The sequence below is a fragment of the Mchenga conophoros genome, linkage group LG11 (genome assembly GCF_057382185.1).
Source record: "Mchenga conophoros isolate Kocher_MC1m ecotype Shallow Benthic linkage group LG11, M_conophoros_male_GT1.1, whole genome shotgun sequence".
Lineage (NCBI taxonomy): Eukaryota > Metazoa > Chordata > Actinopteri > Cichliformes > Cichlidae > Mchenga > Mchenga conophoros.
The window spans coordinates 34625645-34649368 of NC_140536.1; the positions used below are offsets into that span (position 1 = coordinate 34625645).

Sequence of the window (23724 nt, forward strand, 5' to 3'; positions counted from 1 at the left end):
AGTTGCTAATCTGGTGATTTCTCCATGAACAAGGCTTTTTGTAAGAGTCTGTTCCCAAAAAAACACTCGTGAAAGTCATGTTAAATTTAGGCAACTGGTGCTTTCACAACTAAGTTGTTTAGTTCAATCAATATTACCAGTGTCGACTAGTTCATTTAGACCGATGCCAGCCAGTCACTGGTGGAGACTAGAGCCAGGGTCAGATAGGGTCAGGAAGGGTTTTGGTCTAGCTAGTAAACTCGTGAGTCACATAAGACTGTTGTATAAAAGTAATGCAGAGAAACTGCAGGATTGTGAGATTTTTCAGCAATAGCATGCTGGCAAATGTGAATCTGCTGATGGTGAACTGTTACAAAATCATTATTCAAATATGTAGTCTAGCCCGGAAGTATGGTTAATGCGGTAACCATGGTAACACGTATACGTGGCAGCATATGGTAAAGGGGTTTTCCCAAATATACCAAAGACCGGCAGTGACTTAAGTCAGTGTGCTGAGAGTGTATGTCATCAGTTTTTTAACAGATCACCAACTAAAGGTGAGTGAAATTTAACCATCCAGCAGTTATTATTCTATGGTATTCACTGTTTATACATGATGATATAATTATAAATGGGGTCCAGGTGCAGTCTCAGCTAAAAATTGGACAAAATTAATCGTCACTTCAAACGTACAACTTTGTTTTTTTATAAAGAGAGAACAAAAAGGCGACTCGTGAAAGTCAACCACTTGTGCAAAACCACGCTGAAATTATGACAACAGCAGTTGTTGGTAGTTGAGCAAAAGTCTCTTTGTTTAGCTTAAAGATGTCACACCCACTGAGCCGTACTCACCTTCTTTTTGCTTCCACCTAACAGAGTCACCGCCATTTAAGTGTTTAAGAGTATATCCATCACAATATGTTTTTAAAGCCACAAGCAACCATATTTTAATAAAAGTGTGCAGTGCAAAGTTAAGATAATGTTAGCAAGAACTACAAGTTATTAGTTTTTAGGCTCAACAACTTGGATATAGGGAGTGTCTGAGGATAAGAGACAGAGACACATCATATAGCTTATTCATTTCCAGCCTGAAGACAAAGTTGACAGTTGAGCATGTTCAGGTAAAGTGGTAAATCATTTAATCGGATCAGAGATGCTGGTGTTAGCATAGTGTATGGCAGAAAGACACAGAAACAGGCTAACAAAGTATTCATTTCTCTTGTAAAGTTGGGCATTTTGTCACAGGAGATTGGAACCAGCCTTAAGCGGCCATTCAAGGGGCTGCACTTCCACATTGGTTTGTTCCAACACTGTTTTCTGGACTTTTTGGACAACAAGCAAATGCATTTTTCTCAAAATAAGTCATTACGAGGGGTTGATTGTCAAGAAAGCATAGACATGAGTCACTCAATGCATTTCGGCCAACAACCAGTGCTGTTTTTCCTCATGTGAGGCCGGTCTTGTCCGCTCATTTTCATGGCGGTCTCTCTAACCACTCAGCCTTGTAGAGCTCTTGGCAGTACTCCTCACAATACCCATGGATGATACTGGATCAGCAGTACCCATCACCATACACAGTCAAGCGCCCCTTTACTTGTCAGATTGTAAAAGATCAAAAGTCAGAAGAAGCCAAAGAGGGTGAGGGAGACAAAGTGAGAGAGAGAGTGAGAAAAGAAGAGAGTAGGCTTAAAAGGGAGACTACACAGGGAAGAACACACGAACACAGTGTCCTAATTAATGTCTTCTTGCATTAATCCACTCTGAAGCTTTCCATGCTTCTGGGTTTGATCTCAGCAATGTTACTATCAAAGCCTTGTAACACGGTCCTGTAATGTGGGGAAGGTCTCAGTCAGACAGCATTAAGTAACTCATTTGGTATTGTGAAGCCTGTAAGCTGAAGACGGGGTTTTGTGCGATCATCGTCCACACTGATGTGCAATTTCCTAATTATGAAACTGGAATGTAAAGCTTCTCAATCCAATATTTTCATTAACAGAAGATTAATAATGTTCATATTCTGAAGGCTGTTGGATGTATTGACAAATTTACAAAGACTTATTGTCTTTGTACATTTCAGGAGGCTTTCTGGGCACCTTTTAGACTATTTCATTGTTTTGGTTTTACAGATAGAAGATTTTCAATTGTTCCATAATGTTCTCAATTACCAACCATACACAGTACCAAATCCAAGACACATACAAGGATAACAATTAGAATTTGGTAGAAAGTGAGGCTGTTTTCATAAGTAAAAGGTTTTGATCTCCACCTTTTAGCGTGTTATCCATTTTTAGTTGACTCTGCAGCAAGAGTACGCCAACAATGACTTACCCAGTCTACGGGCTACTCTTCAATGAATGCTTCGTAAATGCAGTTTATAGTTTAAAATCCTTCTGCTGAAGTTCTGAATGATCAGGTCCCATCATATCTCAAAAACCTCATATTATACTTAAATGCTCTCGGACGGCAACTTTCTTGTGCCTTCAGCTGTGAGGCGCCTCTTCTGTGGGCTCAACTATCAGTTTGGGAGACAAACATCCTCTCTACATTAGGCCACCGTAATCCATTCCTGAATTTTGCTACCACAGACTGAAGCTGCTTTTCTGCTCTCTCTTCTAATGTGTTTAACTTTTGTCTGTGTTGTTTTGTCTTGCTTTGTGTTTGGCTTGTTTGTTGGTGTTTCTGCCTTCTCTATGCTTCTTATTCCATACTCTTTCAGCCAACCAAGTGCTTTCTTCCCAGTGATTTGTCATTTACTGTAGGTTCTCCTTCTAATACTGTGGGGTCCTACCCTACGACAGTAAGCAAGTAGAATTGACTTTTGAGAGAGACCAAAACAAAGCTAAAAGAACAGTGAAGTTCATGGCTGTAGACTTTCATTTGGTGGCCAGATGTTTAGCTTTTCAGAATCCTTACTATTTCAATAAGTAAATAATACTACTACTACTAATAATAATTTAATAATAATAATAATAACAACAATGTGCAATAATCAAATGCTAAATTTACAGTCATAAAAAAATAATAATATGTGCCTGGTGATAATATATCTGTGGAGATTTCCAGCCCTTAAGTGTCTGAAAATCAATTTGTTTAGGTCTAATAATGTGCCAAATCCTAAGAGACGACAGGCGATGAACTCAAGGGATCAATGTGAGCACAGAAAGAAAGGCAGACCTTTGGACTGAATCATTGTTGTTGATTGACAGATGGGGAAAAAAAGCAGCAGGACAAGGGAAACGTCTCCCCTCATGTTGTCTATCGCATTCAGCACAATACAAAGTGCTATGGGATGTTTTTGTTGTAAGGGCCAAAACTAAGTGCATCACAGCCACAACAAAGCATCTGAATGTCAATCTTGGCTTATGAGAAGGGAATCTTATCGAATAAAACCTCTTATCAAATAAAACCTCAAAATGCCATTAGCAAGAGAAAAAAGATGGAGCAAAATGGCAAAAGGATCGTTGCTAATTCAGCAAAAGGGAAATCAATGGCCCTCTTCCTGTCTTTTTTTTCTTTCCCATAACTACCCAGTATCTGTCAGCCCTGTAAAGCATCCCTAACTCTCTGTTTCAGAGGGGGGGCAATTTCAGTGCTACAACTGGCCAGAGCTTCAACCTCAGATGAGAGTTTCCTGGCAAGAAAGTGCCTCAAAAATGATAAATAAGTCACATTTCCTCCATCGGTTCAACTCTAAAAATACTCCCATTTGGCTTCACCTCACATTGCCTCCTCTCTGGGCTCAAGGAGCTATGCAAATACGAGTTCCTCCAGTTTTTACTTTGTTTTCCTCTAACACCCCTCCCACAACCCCCCACAACCCATCCCCTTTCCTCCACATCCCATTGTTCTGACTACTTCTTCTCCATCTCGTGTAGACTACATGACAGAGCCTCGCCTTCCCTCTTGTTGTTCCTTCTCTCTCCAGGGTAGAGGGAGAAATGATAAAAGCTATTTACAAGTAACTGTAGGCAACAGTAGGAATTCAACACTTGGGAAAAAAGATCTTTTCTCTTTTTTTAAACTTTGTTTTCTTTGATGGCAGAGTCATTTGTGATGCTGCGCGATGAACTGTAGCACTGTGTAGTGCAGTCCTGAGTGACAATTTAATGGCAGACTGAAGCGCTTTTAGAGACTTTGACTGTGCCATCTTCTGCAGATTGTGCTTGGCTTTTGTGTTCTTGAAACGGAAGCAAGACACTAGTCCTGCTTGGCACGTGCTGAGTGGGAAACAGATAATGCCTCAGTACATAAGAAACATGCTGCAACTATTTAGAAGGCTTCTGAAGCTTTCACTGTACAAAACAAGAGGACAACCCCCCCCTCAAACATGGATACTGTTTTCTGGGCTAAAGCTGATTGACCAGTTTCTAAAGATTTCACCTTTATGTCTAAATCTGGTTGAGAGTAAAATGCAATATTTTCAGGATATTAAAAGAGAGTCAATTCAGTATAATTTCAACCATTCACTAACATCACCCTCTGTGCATTCCTCTTGATTACAGGTGTAAAAATGTCATTATCACAGCAGTTTGTAAAAACCTGTTCATGCTATTTATCTACTTTCATACACATTTTGTACTCATTATGTGTTGCATGGGGATCTTTTCTCAACCTTTTGTTCTTGCGTGTTAGGTTAGCTGGTTAGCACCATTTCTATAGAGCTGGACAGTTTGGGGTCTAAATCTGCTGGACATCTGACATGTTTGCAAAAGTATCGAGGAAAAAAAAGTGTCCTTTCACTTTTCAAGCAAACGTAGGCGTTCAAGGATCCAGTGAAGTCATCCTTAGCGTCTTTGCATTGCTGGGTTGGTAGCTGTGTGCTTGTGTTCTGGTATTAGCTATAAATCCATCAGCTTGTGGTCCATTTCTGAGCGCTATTACAAGGCCTGGAGAAATATGACTGTTATACACGTTGAGATTTATAAAGCCCAACAAAGACGTCCATGTCGGTGCCACTGGAAACACTGGCACGACAGCCGTGATGAATCTCACTCTTTCTCTCTGTTTCCATCTTGTATGCTGATCATCCTTTTTCTATTCAGCCGACTTTAATTGCACGCTCTCTTTTTTCTCTGGACTCTACTTGCCATGCATTACCCGCTGCCCCCCCACCACCCAAACCCCTTTTATGCGAACAATCTCCAACCCGGCCACCCCTGTTTCCTCTTTCTGCCTTGATTGATTCTCACCTTTTCATTCTTGCCGTTCACCTCATTAACAGAGCCCCGTCTGCAGCTGGTTCCTTTTTTTGCCTCCCACTCCTTCCTACGTCGGAACCCCCGTGCCCCTCCTCATTTCCTGTCCTGTTGTCTCTGAAGCAACGGTCAACTCCGATTCTGCCAAACCCCTTCGATGTGCTGTAATTAGTACAGAGAATAATGGAGTAATAGAGAGGGATCTTCATTAGGTAAGGTGGAATAAGAGGGCGCCACTGCCATCCATCTGTCCATCTGTCCATCCATCCATCCGTTCTTGAGTTTAATCAGTGGAACACAATGAAATGTCACCTATTCCCAGATGAAGCCACTGGAGAGAGGCAGTGGTGCTGGCACAAAGCATTTGGGACACGGTGGCATCTGTAGTACTGGCCCTTTAAGGCCTCTCACTCCCTGGTTGTTGCTAATTTGGCCTCCCTAGGAATCAGGTTGTAAGAATATTTATTTATTCATGTTAATGTACAGAGGTTTACCAAACACGCTGTCCTTTATTAGTTTTCCGTCTGAAGAATCTTTGCTTTCCTGCGCGTGTGTATACATGTCCATGTGCATGTCTGGTCCTTGCTTAGGGATGCTCACTGATATCAATAAGTGTGTTATTTAAACACTTTGTACACTATCAGGTACTAGTACTACAATGGAGGTTTTCCATTATCTGTTTCTAAACAGTTGAGATCCTGTGTAAAATGTTAATATAAACTGAATGCAGTGATTTGCAAATCTCATAAAGCTGTTTGTTATTCACAAACATTTTTTTTTAATGTTGAAACTGAGACATTTGACTATTTCATGAAATAGTAAAGCTATATCATATAGAATGGCCACACACTAGGCATTCACTACAGATAAATAATTATCACCTAAAATTAGAATAAAGAATCAGTGATGCACAAGAACTACACATTCTTCACACTGACATGGTTAGAAAGTCTATTTGTTATTTAAACAGCTTTATTTTAAACCCTGGCTCGTTGAGGACCTGTGAGACTGTACCTGACCACTTACTTAGGTTTGCCAAAAATCCACAACGTAATCCACAATATTTACCAATGAGATACACAAACCTCTGCGCAGTAATCACTGCTATTGATCCGTGCATTGTAACAGATCCATTAAAGTGATTTTGCCCTACTCGGTCATAGAAATTTAAACTAATGCTCCTTTCACATGCATAGCTGGAAAATGTGATCACATATGCACTGATATGGTTAGGAGATTTGTTTGTTATTTAGACAGCTTTATTCACTTCTGTAGGTCTGCACCCAGGGGTTTGTCCTCTTTACTGTGAAGAGGTTAGTACTCAGTGAAATCTTAACTTTTTTGTAATTTCCCAGATGTAGTCTTCTTCTTTTGGGTGACCACCAGAGTGAATCGTCTGCATTTGTTTGGCATTGGCCATTCAAACGTGTGTGATCATTTAAACACATGAAACAAAAACAATCATAAAATGAGCGGTAAATCAAATTTGTACTACAAATTTATCTAATGTAGCAAAAAAGGTCAATAACTGGACTACCATACGACACTTAACCCCGACCTTCCTGTTTCATTCAGTAAAAAAAAGACCAAATTACACATCTTTTATTTTTATCTGCTGACATTTTTACATCTGGAGGAATTTAAAAAAGTTGAGCAGCTTTAACAACTTTTTAATTTCATTGGATCAAAACAGTTACCTCGTCTGCAAATTAATCAATCAATGGAAACAGCTTTATTTAATAGGGTGGTCAACAAGGAATTAAAACTCTCAATTGAAACTCACAGCAGATATGAACACAACAAAATTATACCCATTTTGATTATAGTAGCAAGAGCCAACATTGTACTTTTGGCCATTTGCAAAGCTTGGAAAGCCAAGTTATGGTTTGTAGCTATATATTGTTATTGTATTTTATTGTTTTTGACCACTGGTGCACAAAATCCTGTGCACGGGTGTTGTTGTTTTTTTTTGTTTGTTTGTTTTTTTTTTGGGGGGGGTTACAGTTAGTTTTACAGTTCACATAATTTGCTATTATAATTTTTCAAATAAGCAATAAGTTGCAGTTTAAAATCCATCCGTAGTTCCCGTTCAATTTGTTTCCATAGCACAAAGCAAAAGATAAACCTCTCTTGCAACTGTAGCTCGGTTAGCAAGATGGAAAACAGAACACTTATATCTCAGAAGTCTTTGAGTCTTTGAGTTAATTGACTTACTTTGAGTAAGTCTTTGAATTATTATGAACTTGTGAGTGACAGAAACATCACAATGGAATGCTAATTGTTCCCCAGTGATCACAAGAGTCTGTCAGCTGTTAAGAGCTCTACTTTAAATTTGAATAAGTCTTCGCTAGTTTTTTTTTTTTTTTTATAATCTATTTTAAATCATGCTTTTTATTGTTTTTGTTTTTTGCAATGCAATGTCTACTTTTTAGCTCAGCTAAAGAAGCACTTTGTCCATTTTTTTGTAGGGTCTTTGTAAAGAGTGACCTAAAAACTGTGGAGCCATGGGCTGCGGGTTACGCAAGATGAAACCAGTTTCAGAGGAGAACAGTCCAGGGAAGATTTACTCCACCCTGAAGAGGCCACAGGTGGAGACCAAGGTGGGCATGGCCTACACATACCGCTACCTGGACTTCCTCATCGGCAAAGACGGTAAGACGGACAACCTTCTTTTAAATGTGTTCAAAGAAACCTTCAATCCTTTTAATTTCAGAAACCACAGCTAGAGTGCAACCCACAATATTTACCACTGAGGTACACAAATCTCTGTGCAACAATCACTGCTATTGATCAGTGTATTGTAACTGATATGTTAATGTTTTTTTTGTGCTGCTGGGCCATAACAATCTAATCTTTCACATGCACAGCTGAAATTATATGACTAGCTCAAGGCTTTTGCTGCATCATATCTCTGCATAGTAAGGGATCAGCGTGCCTCACACGTTTTCCAAGGGATTACCTGCAACAAAATACACCATTCTGTGCTCTATGTGTGATTTTCTTTACCTCCAGTACAATTAATCTGTCTAGTCCCCTTCTAAAAATAGTACAATATCAAACAGCCAGTAATAAATAAAATATATTAAGGCACAGAAGAAATCTATCACTCGTGGAATAAAAGCTGTAATTTTCATCAGCATTTTCTTGTAATGACAGTGTTAATTAGTGCTTGTTCCCTGTATAGCAACATCCATTATAATTTCTTTTCTGACAATTAGTCAGTCATGCTTTCACGTCATGCTAATGATATAGAACTTTCCAGACCAATCCATGTCAAACTTCCTGCTGGCGACCATCAATTATGGGAGGTAGGGTCCAAGCTGCTAGCAGGGGATGCAAACAAAGTAAAAGGTGGCCTGCTGCGGTGATGGACTTTTTTGTTCAAGGTCACAAATCTGTTTCTCTTCAGCTAGTTTTACTGTGATTTTACAATGATTCAGCTGCCCTGAATGTCTGTGCTCTCCGACCTGCCTGGTGGGCTGGAAAGAAAGTGGACATGCTAACGATGAAGATTACGCCTAAAGTCAAACTGAGACTGCTTGAGCCATGGAAAGAAATATGGAAATGATTCATTTGTTTTTACAGGGTAGAATCCATATACCGATGCCCACATATTCACATAGATTCAGGCAGAAATCCCCCTGCCTCTACTTCCTGTCCTAAATGAAGGTTGGTGCTGTTTCCTGAGATGCAGAGACCAAACTTCATGGTTTGGCTATTACATTGTATGTTTTGTAATGCATGTGAGGAGCACACATCTTCACTTTTGTTATGGCACGAAACGTCTACTAATAAGATGATTTGTGTGAAAACTGCTTGGATTTCAAGTAAGCGGCACAGAATTCTAGGTACAGTATTTTAAATTGAACTAGTTTTAAGCAATGAGATTACACCAGCTGCAGCTGTGGTGAGAGTACTCACACCACATCCATCTTTGACCTATCTGGTTTAACTTAACCTAAGTTAAATCAGATAAAGATAAACATTATAGGGAGTCTAAAGTGCAGGGAATGACGGCACAGGTGTCAGACTAAACCGGTCTTTAAAGTGTGTTAACAGAATCTGTCCACAGGCAGGCAGAAGGACAGAAGGACACATAGACACAATGCCACTACACTCCAAACTGCCTCTGTGGTAGTTCCCACTGCAGCAGGTGTCTCCTGAGCTGCATTTTGCTGGCATGAATCACACAGACTCACGAGATAAAGAAAATATGTGCTTAGTTACGGTGGCTGCTAAAAAACTCATTTTTACACACTTTGTTCTTCTGTTTGCGTGCTTGGTGCAAACACGTAGGCACACACACACACACACACACACACACACACACACACACACACACACACACACACACAATGCATATATAAATACATATATTGATATATATGTTATGGTCATCTGAGGAGACAGCATTAGTAGTCTGCACGCACACGGACAAGATTTTGGTCCTAATTAAGTGTGCAATACTAATCAAAGCATGCTAACATAACCATTATTCTTCATGCTGTTGTTACAGGAAAGTAATTTTGCTAATGCCCCCCAAAAGCAGAGCTCCCTCCTCTTTTTCAACTGCAAGGCGTACTTTTCATTTTTCAAAGACTCAGCTTTGCTTCCAGTTCACTCCCATGACATTTTGCAGCTTGCCCGCAGAATCAAAACAAAGAAACCGCACTGAAGCATACACACACCTCGGGCCGTTTAGAAGACTAATCCCACATTATTATTAGGCTATTAGTCATAACCTGGATGATACTTTTAAAAACAGATAAAACATAGGCAAATGGGTATTGTGCTTTCAATGATTAGAATCCAACTGTCAGACTCTGTGTAAACACACTCAGCTCACTGGTTTCTGTGTTGCTGGAAAAGACATTCATTTACAAAGTGTAAACTTACCTGCCGACCTGTAGCTACTGAATAGACAGACGCTGACTCCAACGTTCAGGTGAAGGTTAATTTAACATTATATCTAGAATTAGGATTAGAATAAGGTCACACGCATAATGGAGGTCATAAAGGTTAAGGTGAGCTAATGGGGAATGAATGTGCGCAGGGACAAGGCTGTGCGTTAGTGTGTATGTGTATGTACTAGGCCAGCGGAGAGTCAGGGTGCTATATATAGCTATCACTCTGTTATTTCTGCCCCTGACAGTTATAGCTAAAATGATTGCGGGAGGTGAGTTTTGGTGGGGTGGCGGTTGTTGCAGTGGAGGCGGGGGGATGGTACGGGAAGCAGGGAGATGTAGTGTGCAACGTGTTCGTCCTGGCAGTTGATTAGTCTCCATTAGTTTGTCAGGCGGACTGGACTGGATGGATGAAGGAGCCGGGGAATGTGGGCGTCCGGGGGGCAGGGAGGCTTTCTATCCTCCGTCATATGGGACCTGACATGAGGGTGGGGCTTGAAGGGGTAGCGGGAGGTGGATGGGTGCCTCCCTTTTGTTGAACTGCGTGCGTTTGTCATTGGTTCATGGCCACATTATTATCTTCAAGTATGCTCTTTAATGATGGGGGTTGGTACTTACTGTAATCAGTTTTGTCTTGCCTTATCGCTCTGTCACTGTCAGTGCGCCTCTGTCTATGTTTCTGCCTTTGTTCATCTCTTAAAATATATGTGTGTGTGTGTGTGTGTGTGTGTGTGTGTGTGTGTGTGTGTGTGTGTGTGTGTGTGTGTGTCTGCCAAGTTGAGCTAGGAACACATTGCATTTGAGAAATAATCCTGGGAGCACGGTCGAGTGTCTGAATCACTTCATGCATCAGCAGATTTTCAGGCTGAAGGGTTAGTGTGTTACTCATGGCTGTAATTACCTTGTAGCATGTATGTAAGTGTAGGCAATGATTCATGTGTCTGGCCTTTTCTCCAGGAAACCTGTAAAATATTTAAGGCAGAGTCAAAGATTATGAATATGAAAATAGTCTGTGGTAGAGCTGTAGGGCAGGGACATAACTATGGATACTTACATTGTCAGCGCCAACAGAACATTTGTTACACTACATCTTTAGGTAATTACACATACTTTTCTTAATTAATCACTTATGACTCTTAAAATTAACTGTCTTTACTGCTCTTAAAAGGTACCCTGTGGAGTTTTCTGATGTGGGTTTCATTCCAACCCAGTATTGTACCAAAGCATGTACCAGCCCCGCCGGTCCTGTAAGGCATGCTGTAGTCTTTTTCACATGTGAATGTCTGGTGAGTCAGGTTCAAACCATGGCTAAAGAGCAGATAGTATGAAAGGAAAACGTCTGTTTGTTTTGGGCAGCGGCTTAGCGTGCAGGGGCGGGACACATTGGGCCCACTATGAATTCTCTAGACAATTACCTCGTCTGCATTTTGCACATACTTTCACTTTTTATACAATTACTGGTGAATTACTGTTTTACCGTAACTCCTTATGCTGACCATAATTCTTGGTTTGTGTAATGTATTGATTTGTGAAGCCAGCAACAAATTAAAAAGAAAAAACAATCCATCATCTCAGACTATGTGGAGATCAAACCGTCAACCCTCCAATTAGTGGACAACCCGACCTTCCACCTGAGCCACAGACACACAGACAACAATCTTGTGTTGCAAATGTATCTCTTGTGCAGTAAAAGCACTGATTATGTTTTTTTCATGAAACACTTTAAAACATTGGTTTACGATCGCCGGCTTGTCGGTTTCTCTTCCATGGTTTTGTTGTCTCGTTCCGGCGTTCGGTAGCATGTGACTGCCACTTGTTAATCAGCAGAAGAGTGAGACCATTACAATCAATGTGCACCGCATCTGCTGGATACTCACGCACAAACAAAAGAGATAAACGTTGACTTCAGTGTTACAAGTGGCCAAAACACTTGAACTCATAAGCCAGGGTTGTCAAACTCAAATACACAGTGGGCCAAAATTCAAATCTGGAACAAAGTCGCGGGCTAACATTAATATTTATTGAAAAAAAAATCTTCCTCCAGATATGAGAATGAAGCTTTTCTTATGGACTCGAACACGTTTTGCTGAAAAACTGAATATGGAACAAGCAAAGCTTTATACTAAACAATATATATATTAGCTGTATAATACCAGTAGGCCAGCTCTAATAGTCATTTGGTATGGCTTTGCGGGCCAAATGTAATTAGGCTGCGGGCCAAATTTGGCCAGAGTTTGACACCTATGTCATAAGCGATTAAAGCCGCAACTGTGCTGCACTGCTCTTTTAAAATAGAACCAAAAAACCACCAACGTGTTTAACCAGGAGTCATTTATTATTTCCTGTTTGACCTCAGTTCACCTTCTTTGTCGCAGTACCTTACTGTGATCGTTTTTAAAGCAGCAGAATCAAGAATCCCGAGAAGTGCGTGCCATTTTTACCTCCCTTTCAGCTCAGTGTTACTGTAACTTTTAAGTGGCACCCTATAATGATCCCCCTGTGAGCGTTCCTCTTGTTATCTTTTGATGTCGGAAGCCGAAACTTTAAACTCAGAGTCAAATTCAGATCGTGCTGGCCTGTGCTTATCTGCTTTATCTCCAGCTGTGGTGTTCTTTTACTGTCACAGTTTACATAAAAGCTGATTTATATGTACTGTGATTTCATTAAATATGGCCTATCATTGTGTTTCACAGCTCTATAGTTTTATCCTACTAGAGTAGCTTTGCATTAACAACATGCACCTTGTTTACCCATTAGAACTAAAACAGCTGTCTGAAACAAGTTGTTTTACTTTTGCTTCCTCCTCATATGGGCCGCGTTGCTTCTGATTGGTTGCCCCTCATAAACAACATGTTTGAATAGTAGGTAGTTGGTGGTTCAGTGCCCACAGGCTATATACACACAGAGACAACGGGAAGAAAAACTGTGCATTCACCGTTGTAACAGTGTACTTATAACTGCAGCACAGGCCTCAGGCTGCTCTTAAAAGCTGTTTCAGTCAGTTTTTTCTACTCTTGGCGCTCAGTGACATCATTGAGAGTAGATATCTTTAATATGGTCATCCTACAGTTCTGGCGTGTAAGCATCACCCACCACATGTTATAACATTTTGCTTGTGAGGGGAGAGCACTACAAAACACTGTGAAAGTCAAGTGGTGATTCAGAAACCATTATCACTGTCTGTGTGAACAAATCTGACATAAGACAAAACCTTTCTTGTGGCAAAGACATCGGCCTCTGTGTCGCTTTTATTTTAACCTCTCTCTTCTCGAGTAAGGCCATATGCCCTCATGATGTTGAGTTTGCATTACTATGACTACTGCTCTGTGAATAATGTTTATAGTAATTGCTTGCCACGGTGTTAGATCATAGTTTTCTGCAACTCCCGCCCCAATGGCCCCTCAGGCTACTAACTGGCTACCAAATGTATGAAAATAACACCTTCTACTGCAGAAAAACGGTGATGAAAGAAAGTGTAAATCAGTGGAAAGCTCTACGTAATAAAAGCTCAGCACTAAACAGGAGCGTGATGAGTTGCTGCTGCTGCCTCATGTTTCTTTATCATTTTAAAGCATGCATTCAGCTTCACGGTCACTCTGCTGATAGCATTCAATCGCCTCTGAAAGACGTGGCAAAAAAACAAAAACAGAGAGTCTGTTTGATATTGAGATCATGACCCCACGGGGAACTGAGAGAAAGCTCGCGTTAGATGGCGTGGAAAGGAGCCATTTGACTGTGAATACAAGCGAACACACTCAGGGATGCGTGGCACGAATCTTATTTCCCAAAATGTGATTTTTGAAATGTTAAAAACATCAGGAGGAATGAAAGATTGAAAACATGCTCAATATGTTGCAGCTTTGTGGCATGTGGTCGGGAAATACTGGAGAAATAAAGATGTCGTCCTTGAAATCAAAACTGGTGAACAGGCATAAGACCATAACACGCACACACACACACACACAAAGGACTAGACACACCGTTTGATATCATCTCGGGAATGAGACACATCATTTATATGCAAAACCCCTGGAGCCCTGAGTCCCCTTGTTAATATGAGCTGTAGCTGTGGCGGCAGGTGAGTGACACACAGGAGTAGCTCCCTCCCGTCACTCCACTCAGATATAAGACAGAGCTGTGGGAGAGGTCAGCAGGAACGCTGCATGCCGGAGTGGCTTTCCGAGGGGAGATTAGTCCTTGGATGGCGGGGGAGCCTGGATTTATCCCCTGGCTCCCCAGCTTGAGAGGTGGAATTGAATCGCAGCTATTGGAGGGGAGAATGACATTGAAGACAGAATTCACGGTCATCTGGTTTTTACATTATATTTCCATTATATTCCCAGTGCTCAGAGTGTGGCTGTACAGCTGAAATCCAAATTGTAAATTAGATGCAGCCCAAAGTGAATTGAATCGGAAATGTATTTCTGATGGTCTGAGAAATCAAAAGGGGCAAGTGGTGATTATGTTAGGAAAATAGTGAATTTATAATCTGGACCTCCTTAAGAACAGTTCGTCTATCTCACACTGAGAGCTCCTGATGAAGGTATTCAGCGTGATTAGTGGAAAATCGTGGAATCTTCCATGAACCGCCGGCCAAACCAGCAGTGCAAATTCAGGCTTGTGTCACAGCGTCTTCTCTCTTCCTCCATCCATAGTAAGTGGCACACTTAGTGGGTGCTGCTTGTATTGTTTCGAGCCACTCAGGCAGCAAAATGCCAAGCCATCGTTTGCTGAGACAAAGATGTCAGAGCAGCATTTTAGGCGCGTGTGACAGAGCCGGAGCTCAGCAGGTTCCATTCGTTAAGCTTCAACCAGCTGCAACTGCTGACAAAGTTTTCAGCAACAGGAAACGCAGATTTCTGCCTGGTTCCTTCCTCTTTCTTCCCCCACCCCTCGCCCTCCCTCCCTGCTCAGCAGTATGTTTAAGATTAGCTTTTCTGGTAATGCTGCATACTCTGTGCAGGCTGCTACGTGTGTTTGAAGGCTTTGTTGTAGTTAACCCAGATCAGCTTCAGGTACATGATGTGTGTGTCTTTTATTTCTCTCCCTCTGCACACACATACACACATTATATATATATATATATATATATATATATATATATATATATATATATATATATATATATATATATGTATATATTAGGGGTGCAACGATACACAAAATTCACGGTTCGGTTCGGTTCGGTTCGATACTTTGGTGTCACGGTTCGATATTTTTTCGATACAAAAAAATGTTCATGCCTTTTTAATTTGTCATTTATTAAAATTATAAATATATATTTTAACTCAAAAGTACAGTTTTTAAATTTAACCCTAACCCTTGTGCGCGTTTTTTATTTTGACAGCGAATGCGCACCTGCGGACCACTTATGTGCAGCCCTGGTTATTTAGCTCGTCATATTGCAGCCACAGAAATTCTTTTGTCCATGAAACCATAAAGCTGCACTTTCTTTTTGCCTTATAGTCTGATTTGTCATAACTTCTCCGTTTTGTGGTAAGCTTTTCTTTGGCTGTCACTTCTTCACCCCGACCTGTCTTATTTGGCTCAGCAGAACTAAAATATATATACTGCTACTTTTACACACGGACTCACATAAGCTCAGCGATTCTCTGCGCGATCAACCTCTCACATGTTTAAGCTTGCTGCGGGAGATTTCACTTGTCATGTTTGCATAGTAAGCTAACGATTAATAAGACGATGTCAGAGGAATTGGTGCACAAATTATCATCACTCACAGATCAGTGCTGTCATTGCAAAGTGAAAGCAAAAAAACAAGCGCAAATTCAAACGCGATTTCAATATGTCACATATTGACAGTGGCTCACCGATGCCAATGACATAATTACCCAGCTACATTTCTGAAAGAATGCAAAAGCATTGACATATATTTTTCCTACAATAGCCCGACGGGCAGGGAAGAGATAGATTTTTGTAGCCCGACTGGAAAGATCGCTAGCTCCAGGACGTCGGGCTAGCGATATTGCAAGCCCTGTATCTGATTGAGGAATCACTCATCTTTGGAAAAGAGAGTTTATTACAGAGAAATGTCTCTTTCCAAAATAAAAGCTATACTATCCGCTTCTTCTGGGCTATATTCTCAGCAGCATAAGGAGAATCACGTGCTAACAGCTGTCTAAATGACTCGGCTAAAGTTAGTAGCATGCTTGTTGTTTTTGTCTTTGCACTAGGATGATGTAAATGTGCAGTCATATTCGTTGTGTTCCCACTAGTGCTTTCAGGTTAATCTCGTTGAAATGACCTTAACGCCACAACACGGCAAATCTCCGTTAACGAGCTACCGCCGATCGCCCCGTGCATGGGGCTAGACGGCCAACACGTTAACGAGCTAACTGCGCTAACACACTAGTTCACACCAATGTAATTAAGCATTGCATGGCACATCCAACATACTGTTTTACTTTAGTCCATGACTCGCTTACCTTCAGGGTCATACGTCACATGAAAACCAAAATAATTCCAAACGCCAGATCTGAATGAGAGTGGGGGAGGTCCATCTTGCAAGGAGAGCTTAACTTCTGTCTCGCTAGCTTGCCCTGCGCTCTTCCTCCTGACTATGCTGTCTGTGTTGAGCGCTCAGTGGATCTGCGCTCGACAGTGCAGCCTAGGCGGAGTAGTCGAACGCAGATTCACTGAGCGCTCAACACAGACAGCATCGTCAGAAGGAAAATTGATAAAATAAATTACAAATGTTGTATTGTTCGATACATATGCGTACCGAACCGAAAGCACTGTATCGAACGGTTCAATATCGATACGAATATCGTTGCACCCCTAATATATATATATATATATATATATATATATATATATATATATATATATATATATATATATATATATATATATATATAGATAGATATATATATATATAGATATATATGAACTCTGCCTCCTGACATCTGACCCACGTTAAACTCATGGACTGAACATACACACACCCACAATGGACAACTGTACCCTCAAACACAATAATAACATGGACTGAACCACCACTCACAACCACTAGCACTTTATATAGCCTCTGTAGAAACTATCCTCACCCTCACTTATCTTAACTGCACTACTGTATAGCTCTGTGTAAATAATCATTCTGTACATTCGATAATCTTTAATCCTACAACTGTTTACAACTTGCATAGTTCCCATTTCTGTATAGCTGTATATCCCAGATTCTGTAAAGTTATTTATTTCATATTCTGTATAGTTTTTCATATTTATATCCTGTTCATATCCTGTACATAGCTTGTACTCACTACAGCCTGTACATACTTATAGTTATAGAATATTCACAACATACTTCATACCGTGTACATTATAACATACCATAATAGACCCATTTCTGTAATATACTCACATATCTATATTATTGCTAATATATATTGTAATATATCTATATCACTAAAGCACTTCTGGATGGATGCAAACTGCATTTCGTTGCCCTGTACCTGTGCATGTGCAATGACAATAAAGTTGAATTCTATTCTATTCTATTCTATATATATATACAAAATATTCTGCACCTGTTTTGAATCAGATTTTTCGAGCCTGCTCACTGAGTGTGTTACAGGTTTCTCAGCTGGCAGTTCTTATTGTGGGAGATGGGAGGGTAGTGAATAAAATGGGAGGTCAGAGGGCCAGAGAATAACAGAAAAAACTAAATGGAAGCAGGTGTACCATGGCAAGTGAGATTTAGAGAGGCATTTTAAAGTTTAAAAAAGCTGCAGAGGCATCTGGATTTTTTTTAATCTAAAAATCCCAGAAGATTTATGAGATTCCAGTCATAACTGCGCTTTCTAAAAGGCCTTGTTATCAAGACTTTTCCCAGTGCTATGGCAAAATAACATATCCTGGGGCTCTTTGGGTTTTATTTTTGAGATATTAATTCTGCATGTGGGTGGGGAACCTGTGTGCGTCATCAGATGAGCAAGTGACTGTGAGCGTCTTGAAAAGAGAGGAAATGAGGGGAAGAGATAGAATCTGAGATAGGGACTGTGGGTGGTGTTTGAGGCTCCTATATGTATGTTTTTGTACATATACACATGTTGTTGGGTGACATATCTGTTCAGAGCCTCTGTGTCTTGGTCCACGTCGGGTTGTCTCGCATTTAGCTGTGTTTGCACGCGGCACAGTTTTGTCGAGGCTTCCTGTTTATTGCTTCTTCTAACGCGGCCTCTGCTGTTTTCCTGCCTGCCTGACAGACAATACGCCCGAGCGCCCCCTCAAAGCTTTATTGGCTCTTATTGCCCTCTCTCTCAGATCCAATATGCCAGTATTGATTGTGTTGAAATGCAATCAGGGTCTCCACAGCAGAGGAGCAAACAATCTAAATTTAACAAAACACCTCCACTGGTCTCTGGCCTGGCCCTGGTAGCACCTCCCGAAGAGGAACAAATGTATTTATGTGTGTGAAAAAAAATAAAAAGAGGCTCTTTCATGCAGCTACAGCTATTGTTAGACAGTGAGGAGCCTTTGAAGCCACACAAGCAGAATGTACAGGAAGTGACCTTAGCCTTGACCTCAGTTCCTGCCTACTTGCAACAACAGAGCGTTGCCCAGGCCAAACATGTTGTTATTCTCTCAGATCTCAGATGATAGCTATTGTATAGATGCTTAGACAAATTAGACAAGTTATCATTGTGAAAAAGTAAAGATATTGGCACTAATGATCTGAAATAAAAAAGGTTGATTTTATCTTAAGGAATGCTTATGCATTTCTCCAGTGGCTGCGAGATGATTTAATGAGCTCAAGAGGTCGGACAATTTTCTCAGCTCATGAAGGAGTCACATGATCTCTCAGCCAAAGTGAAAACAAACAATCATCAAAATCTGAGTGATGATTTTTCTTCCAGCAGCGAGTATTTGCTCAGTGACATTACAAAGCACGGTCTCACCATTTCCGTTCTTTTTCTTAGGAAAGTGAAAATGCTGCAAACACTGTGAATCACTATGATTTTTCAGCTTTATATTGAAAATCTCAGCTTTCTTCCAGCTGACATAGAAACAGTTTCAAACTTGCTTTCAGTTCAACACTGTGTCCTTCACATCAGCTTGGAATGGCTTCAGCTTTAAATAAAGTGTTGAACATTTGTTATTTTCTGTTTAATGCCATGAATGTATTTTGGAAAACAAGCAGCTAACCGAAATTCCGATTTTGAAACAAAAATTACTTATGACATTGACGGGAGCCAGCCTGCTTTTCACTGCCATCAATCACTGTATTAGAAAAGGTGTCATTTTCTGGTAGCACTTATCTGAAAATGAAATGAAAGTCTTCAGTTTTGTGATAATAGACACTGACAGGAAAACAAAGGTTGTTTTTTTCCTTCTTAGATGAGGTGTAGGTGCTGGAGCTTTTCCATCAAAAATGGAGACAGCAACACAGCACAGCGTATGTCTGGTGTTTGCTTTGGCATCAAGATAAAATTGCAATTAAGAAGCACCTTCACTTCTTGATGTCTTCAAGAGTACAGAGACTCAAAACAGCCAAATAAAGGTAAATAAACCAATGACTCTAAAAGCATATGTCAATAAAAACAGAAAACAAGAAATAAAGAGGGAAATTATACGACTAAAAAAGAGTAATACAAAGAAAAGAAACCATAAATAAGCATTTATTTTCATATTTTGGCATTTTGGCACAGTAGTTTATGTAGTGATGAATATATTTATTTCTAAATGTATTTTTCATTTTGGTAGTTGTGGCCCTCCATAGAAACAGACATTCATTAATGTACTTAACGACTGTCTGCTGGACGTAACACAATACTCGTCCCCTCAATCCAACTTCTGGGCTTGGTTTGTGCGAGTGCTGAATCACCCGCATGGATGAAAGACAATGATTTTGACATATCCCGACAGTTCCACTGTAAATGGTTGTGGAAGTCTGTCTCCTTCTGCCAGATGTTTTCCCACTCCCATTAACCAACTTCAGCTAAAACATCCGTATCTTCTGAAGTCGTCTTGACCCTTCCCAGCGGACGTGTTAGGATTTGGAAAGCAAACGTTTTTCAAAAGCTTGTTTGAAGTTTTTACTCGTTAGAAAGAATTGGCAGAAGCAGTGCATGTTTCTGTAGCACCGCCCCTCTGCGAGACAGTTTACTCTGAAATCAGTTCTCCAGTAAGGCCTTCACTACTCATGACATCAATAAGTGAAAAAAAGCAGCTGCTTTATTTAAGTGTATTTGACAAACGGGGCGAGAACTTCACGGAAAATGTTTGCGGAGCAAAGCTGAATTGAATCTTTGCAAAGCTGATGAGAGACGGTGCCGTGAGTTACCTATCTGCGGGTACGGTGCGCTCGCAGGCATTTAATGTGATTTCACTCTTGCCGGCACAGAGTAACAATTTGCCCGAAGCCACCGTCAAATAGGAATTGAGATGCTTCAGACCTGCTTATGTTTTCAACCCATCACATCAATGGGTGGCATTCGAAAACAGGGTGCTGATTGGGGTCGACTTGTGTGCACGTTACAGTTTGATTGCACTCACACCCACGTGGGATGCAGGGAGCGATTTGTCGGTGTGATGAATTTGCAGTCACGGGAGAGGGACGAGGGGAAAGCAATCAGAGTTCATCATCCCCAGCTGCAACATGGATGTATAATTCTGTGTTCTTCTGTGACTGAGGGCAAAAGCACACTGATTAGGTAGAGTTTACTGTATGATGATATGTGTAAACATGCTGTGCAGACACTATCACGGGCAGGGGAATGAAGGTTGCGCTCGTCACCTTTGTGCAGTTTTACCTGCGGTAGGTTTGCAGCTGAATGTCAGTTGAACGATTTACGATAATGTTCTGTATTTTTTTAAATTAAACCTCGGTTTTAAAACCATTTTGTCCAGGTTTTATGTCCACATGCACCACAGCTGTGAAAATATGTCTCATTATGTTCCTATCAAGCCACAAAATTTATAAAAAAACCTAGAAAAATCAAATAAAGTACTAAGTATGTTGAGTGCAGGCACTGTGTTTGCTTCTTTTGACTCCTAAAAACAGAGCACGACGACTCCATCTTTCTGGACTATTACAATGTAAGGCTGCCATTTGAACGCACTGGCTTTTTGCATCCCCTTTTCAGCCCATTGTTAGAAACACAGACAAAAGACACAGACAGGTGTCAGAGTCACAGTAGGTGGTTAATTATGAAATAGATATCACACATGTATGCTCGCTCCATCATAATTATGTACGCGTCTCATATTTCGTGGATGTCTGGCTCCTCTGGTCCACCATTGTTTGCAGGGATTCAAATGACAGTGGTGGGATGCAGGTTCATATGAGGAGAGGCCACCTGTTGTACGGCAGGGCCCCCATCTGGAGGGAGATTAAGGTGCGGTTGCGGGGGTTGTCTATAATTTGACTTAATTATTTCTGTAGAGACGGGTGATGGATTAGCACTGTGTTCCTATTAGCATACGCCTGGTCTCTGGTTCCCAATGGCCCTCCAGTGCAGCCCAGTGAAAATCTCAATTGTCTAAAACCATCCATCCATATACCTCCACCTCAAAGTCTGAATGAGGATTAAATGATATATTGTCTAGTTGTTATATAAGGCTGGAACTACCTTTCTTTGGCCTGTAGTGAAGCTTTGATTTGAACTGAAATGTCTCAAGAACTCTTGAATAAATTGGTACGGACATTCATGGCCATCACAAGATGAATTACAACAACTTCGGCCATATTAAAATCCTCAAAGCTCACAGATACATTCGGTGTTGTTGAGCTGCATTTAGCTGCAGTCTTAGCTGCTACGCATATAGTGATTTAGCTAAAATGTGTACCACATGCATCAATGAATACTACAATAATGTAATTTGTGAGACAGTTAAATCATAAGCTCTTTTGACACAGCTGCACTAACATGCATGTGCAGGATGAAGTGCCTTCCAGGCTGCCTTAACGTCCAACAGATTTGAACTGTCTTTGTTTCTCCTTGCCTCGTGTTGTTCTCCTCCAAGTTTATTTTGCCAGGCTGTGAGGTGCCAGCACTGAATGATGATAGCAGAAGCAAAGCATGATTCAGATAAGATAGATGGCTGTGGCTCAGGTGGCAGAGCAGAGGGGTGTACTAAGAAGCAAGTTTGCTCTGCAACCTCAGATACTGGCTATAAAGTTTCTTTGTAAAACGTTCTCTTTCAGTTCGGTGCACGCTCACATAAAACACGAATCTGATGCACCTCTTCTGTCACACAAAATTGATCAATCAAGTGCTGCTAAACACAGACTAATAGGTCATGGAGAGTTATGAGGAAAATGAAAAAAATATTATGTTAAACTGTAATACATGCAAGAGCGGATCACAGCAAAAAAACATTCTTAATTCTTGATGTATGTATTGTATGTCTCAGTGGAGTCTCGGTGCTGCAGTTCTTTCCTAATGTTACGTGTAAAACTGAAAGTCTAAATAAAACTGGGTTATGTGTTGAGGGACAGCATACCTCACTAACCCAATGCTTTTATTTCATAGTCTACCCCTCAGGTTGGGCATAAATGTCTGGGCTTTGAAGTTCCATCCCAGCTCCGCCACATGCCAGTGTATGTAGTGTTCAGTGAACCTCAAGTCTTCTCCACTCAGAGCATCAGATAATGCTGTTCTGTCAGATCCTGTTGGTGTTGCAGAGATGTGGACAAGGGGTCTTTGTCAGTGGTGTCTTAATAATATGGGTGCTGACAGACAATGTTGCTCTTTTAAAGAGCGGCAACGTTTGCATTTGGAATACGGAGCTCACAAGTTTGTCAGTCAGCAGACTGCGGTTCGTGCCCCATTTGGGAGCTTGGTGTTTTCTACTTTGTTTTCTACTTTCAGCTGCTGGTTAGGCTTAAACACCGATAAGGAGAAGTAGAAAAAGTTAGGAATTTGGGTTAAACGGCGCCCCTTACATTAGAGCTATGCACTTAAAATTGATGCTTTACTGTGCCTTTAAATTTGGTCCAAAAGACATCATCACAGTCATCCATTCATGACAAAAGGGGAGTGAGACATCGGTCTCACTGTGGCCGGTGCATCACAGCACATCGGCCAGTGGGCATCACTTTATCTCTCTAAGACTTTAGTGGCTTTGACAGAATTTGTATTTGGTGCTGTGAGGATTTGAACGGACTGCTGTGTGAATGCTTTATAGAATAGCAAAGGTGCTGTTTCAGTGCAGACAGTCTTATCATATATAAGTATAGAATAAGCGTTTAGCATGTTTCATTTTTACCATATGAAAATAAATTCATCTCATTAAATGCCTGCAAACTATGGTGTTCCTATCAGCCTCAACTGTGCTTGTGCTAATTCGCAAGTGCCAGCTTTTTAATATTCAAATCTACAGTAAGCATGGCAGGATAGTACCTAGTAAATAGGTAGCTTAGCACAGTCACTGTTACTATGTTAGCTGTGTGAATGTTAGCATTTAGCTCAATAGAAAATGATAGTTTTCTAAGTACAGCACCTCACTGAGCCGCTGAAGATGCATCAAGTAGTATCTCATTAGTTGTTAAAGGTTGGATATTGATCAGTGATGGCATTCAAGCTTAATAAATGGATGTTATCTCTCTGCCAGGAAATTAAATTTACTGAATTTTTAGTGTCAGTATAAGCAAATCATGTAACATTTGAAGAATAAGTAACTGTTGT

At 40.6% G+C, this 23724-nt stretch overlaps 1 protein-coding gene across 1 annotated transcript in view; it reads left to right on the forward strand.

The window, feature by feature from the left end:
* rftn1b (raftlin, lipid raft linker 1b) overlaps positions 1–23724 on the forward strand; it is a 129066-nt gene that overhangs the window by 13329 nt on the left and 92013 nt on the right. The window contains exon 2 of the mRNA XM_085292604.1: positions 7643–7826. Within this exon, the coding sequence (XP_085148730.1) occupies positions 7679–7826 (148 nt within the window). The 5' untranslated portion in view covers positions 7643–7678. The remainder of the gene's footprint in view (positions 1–7642; positions 7827–23724) is intronic.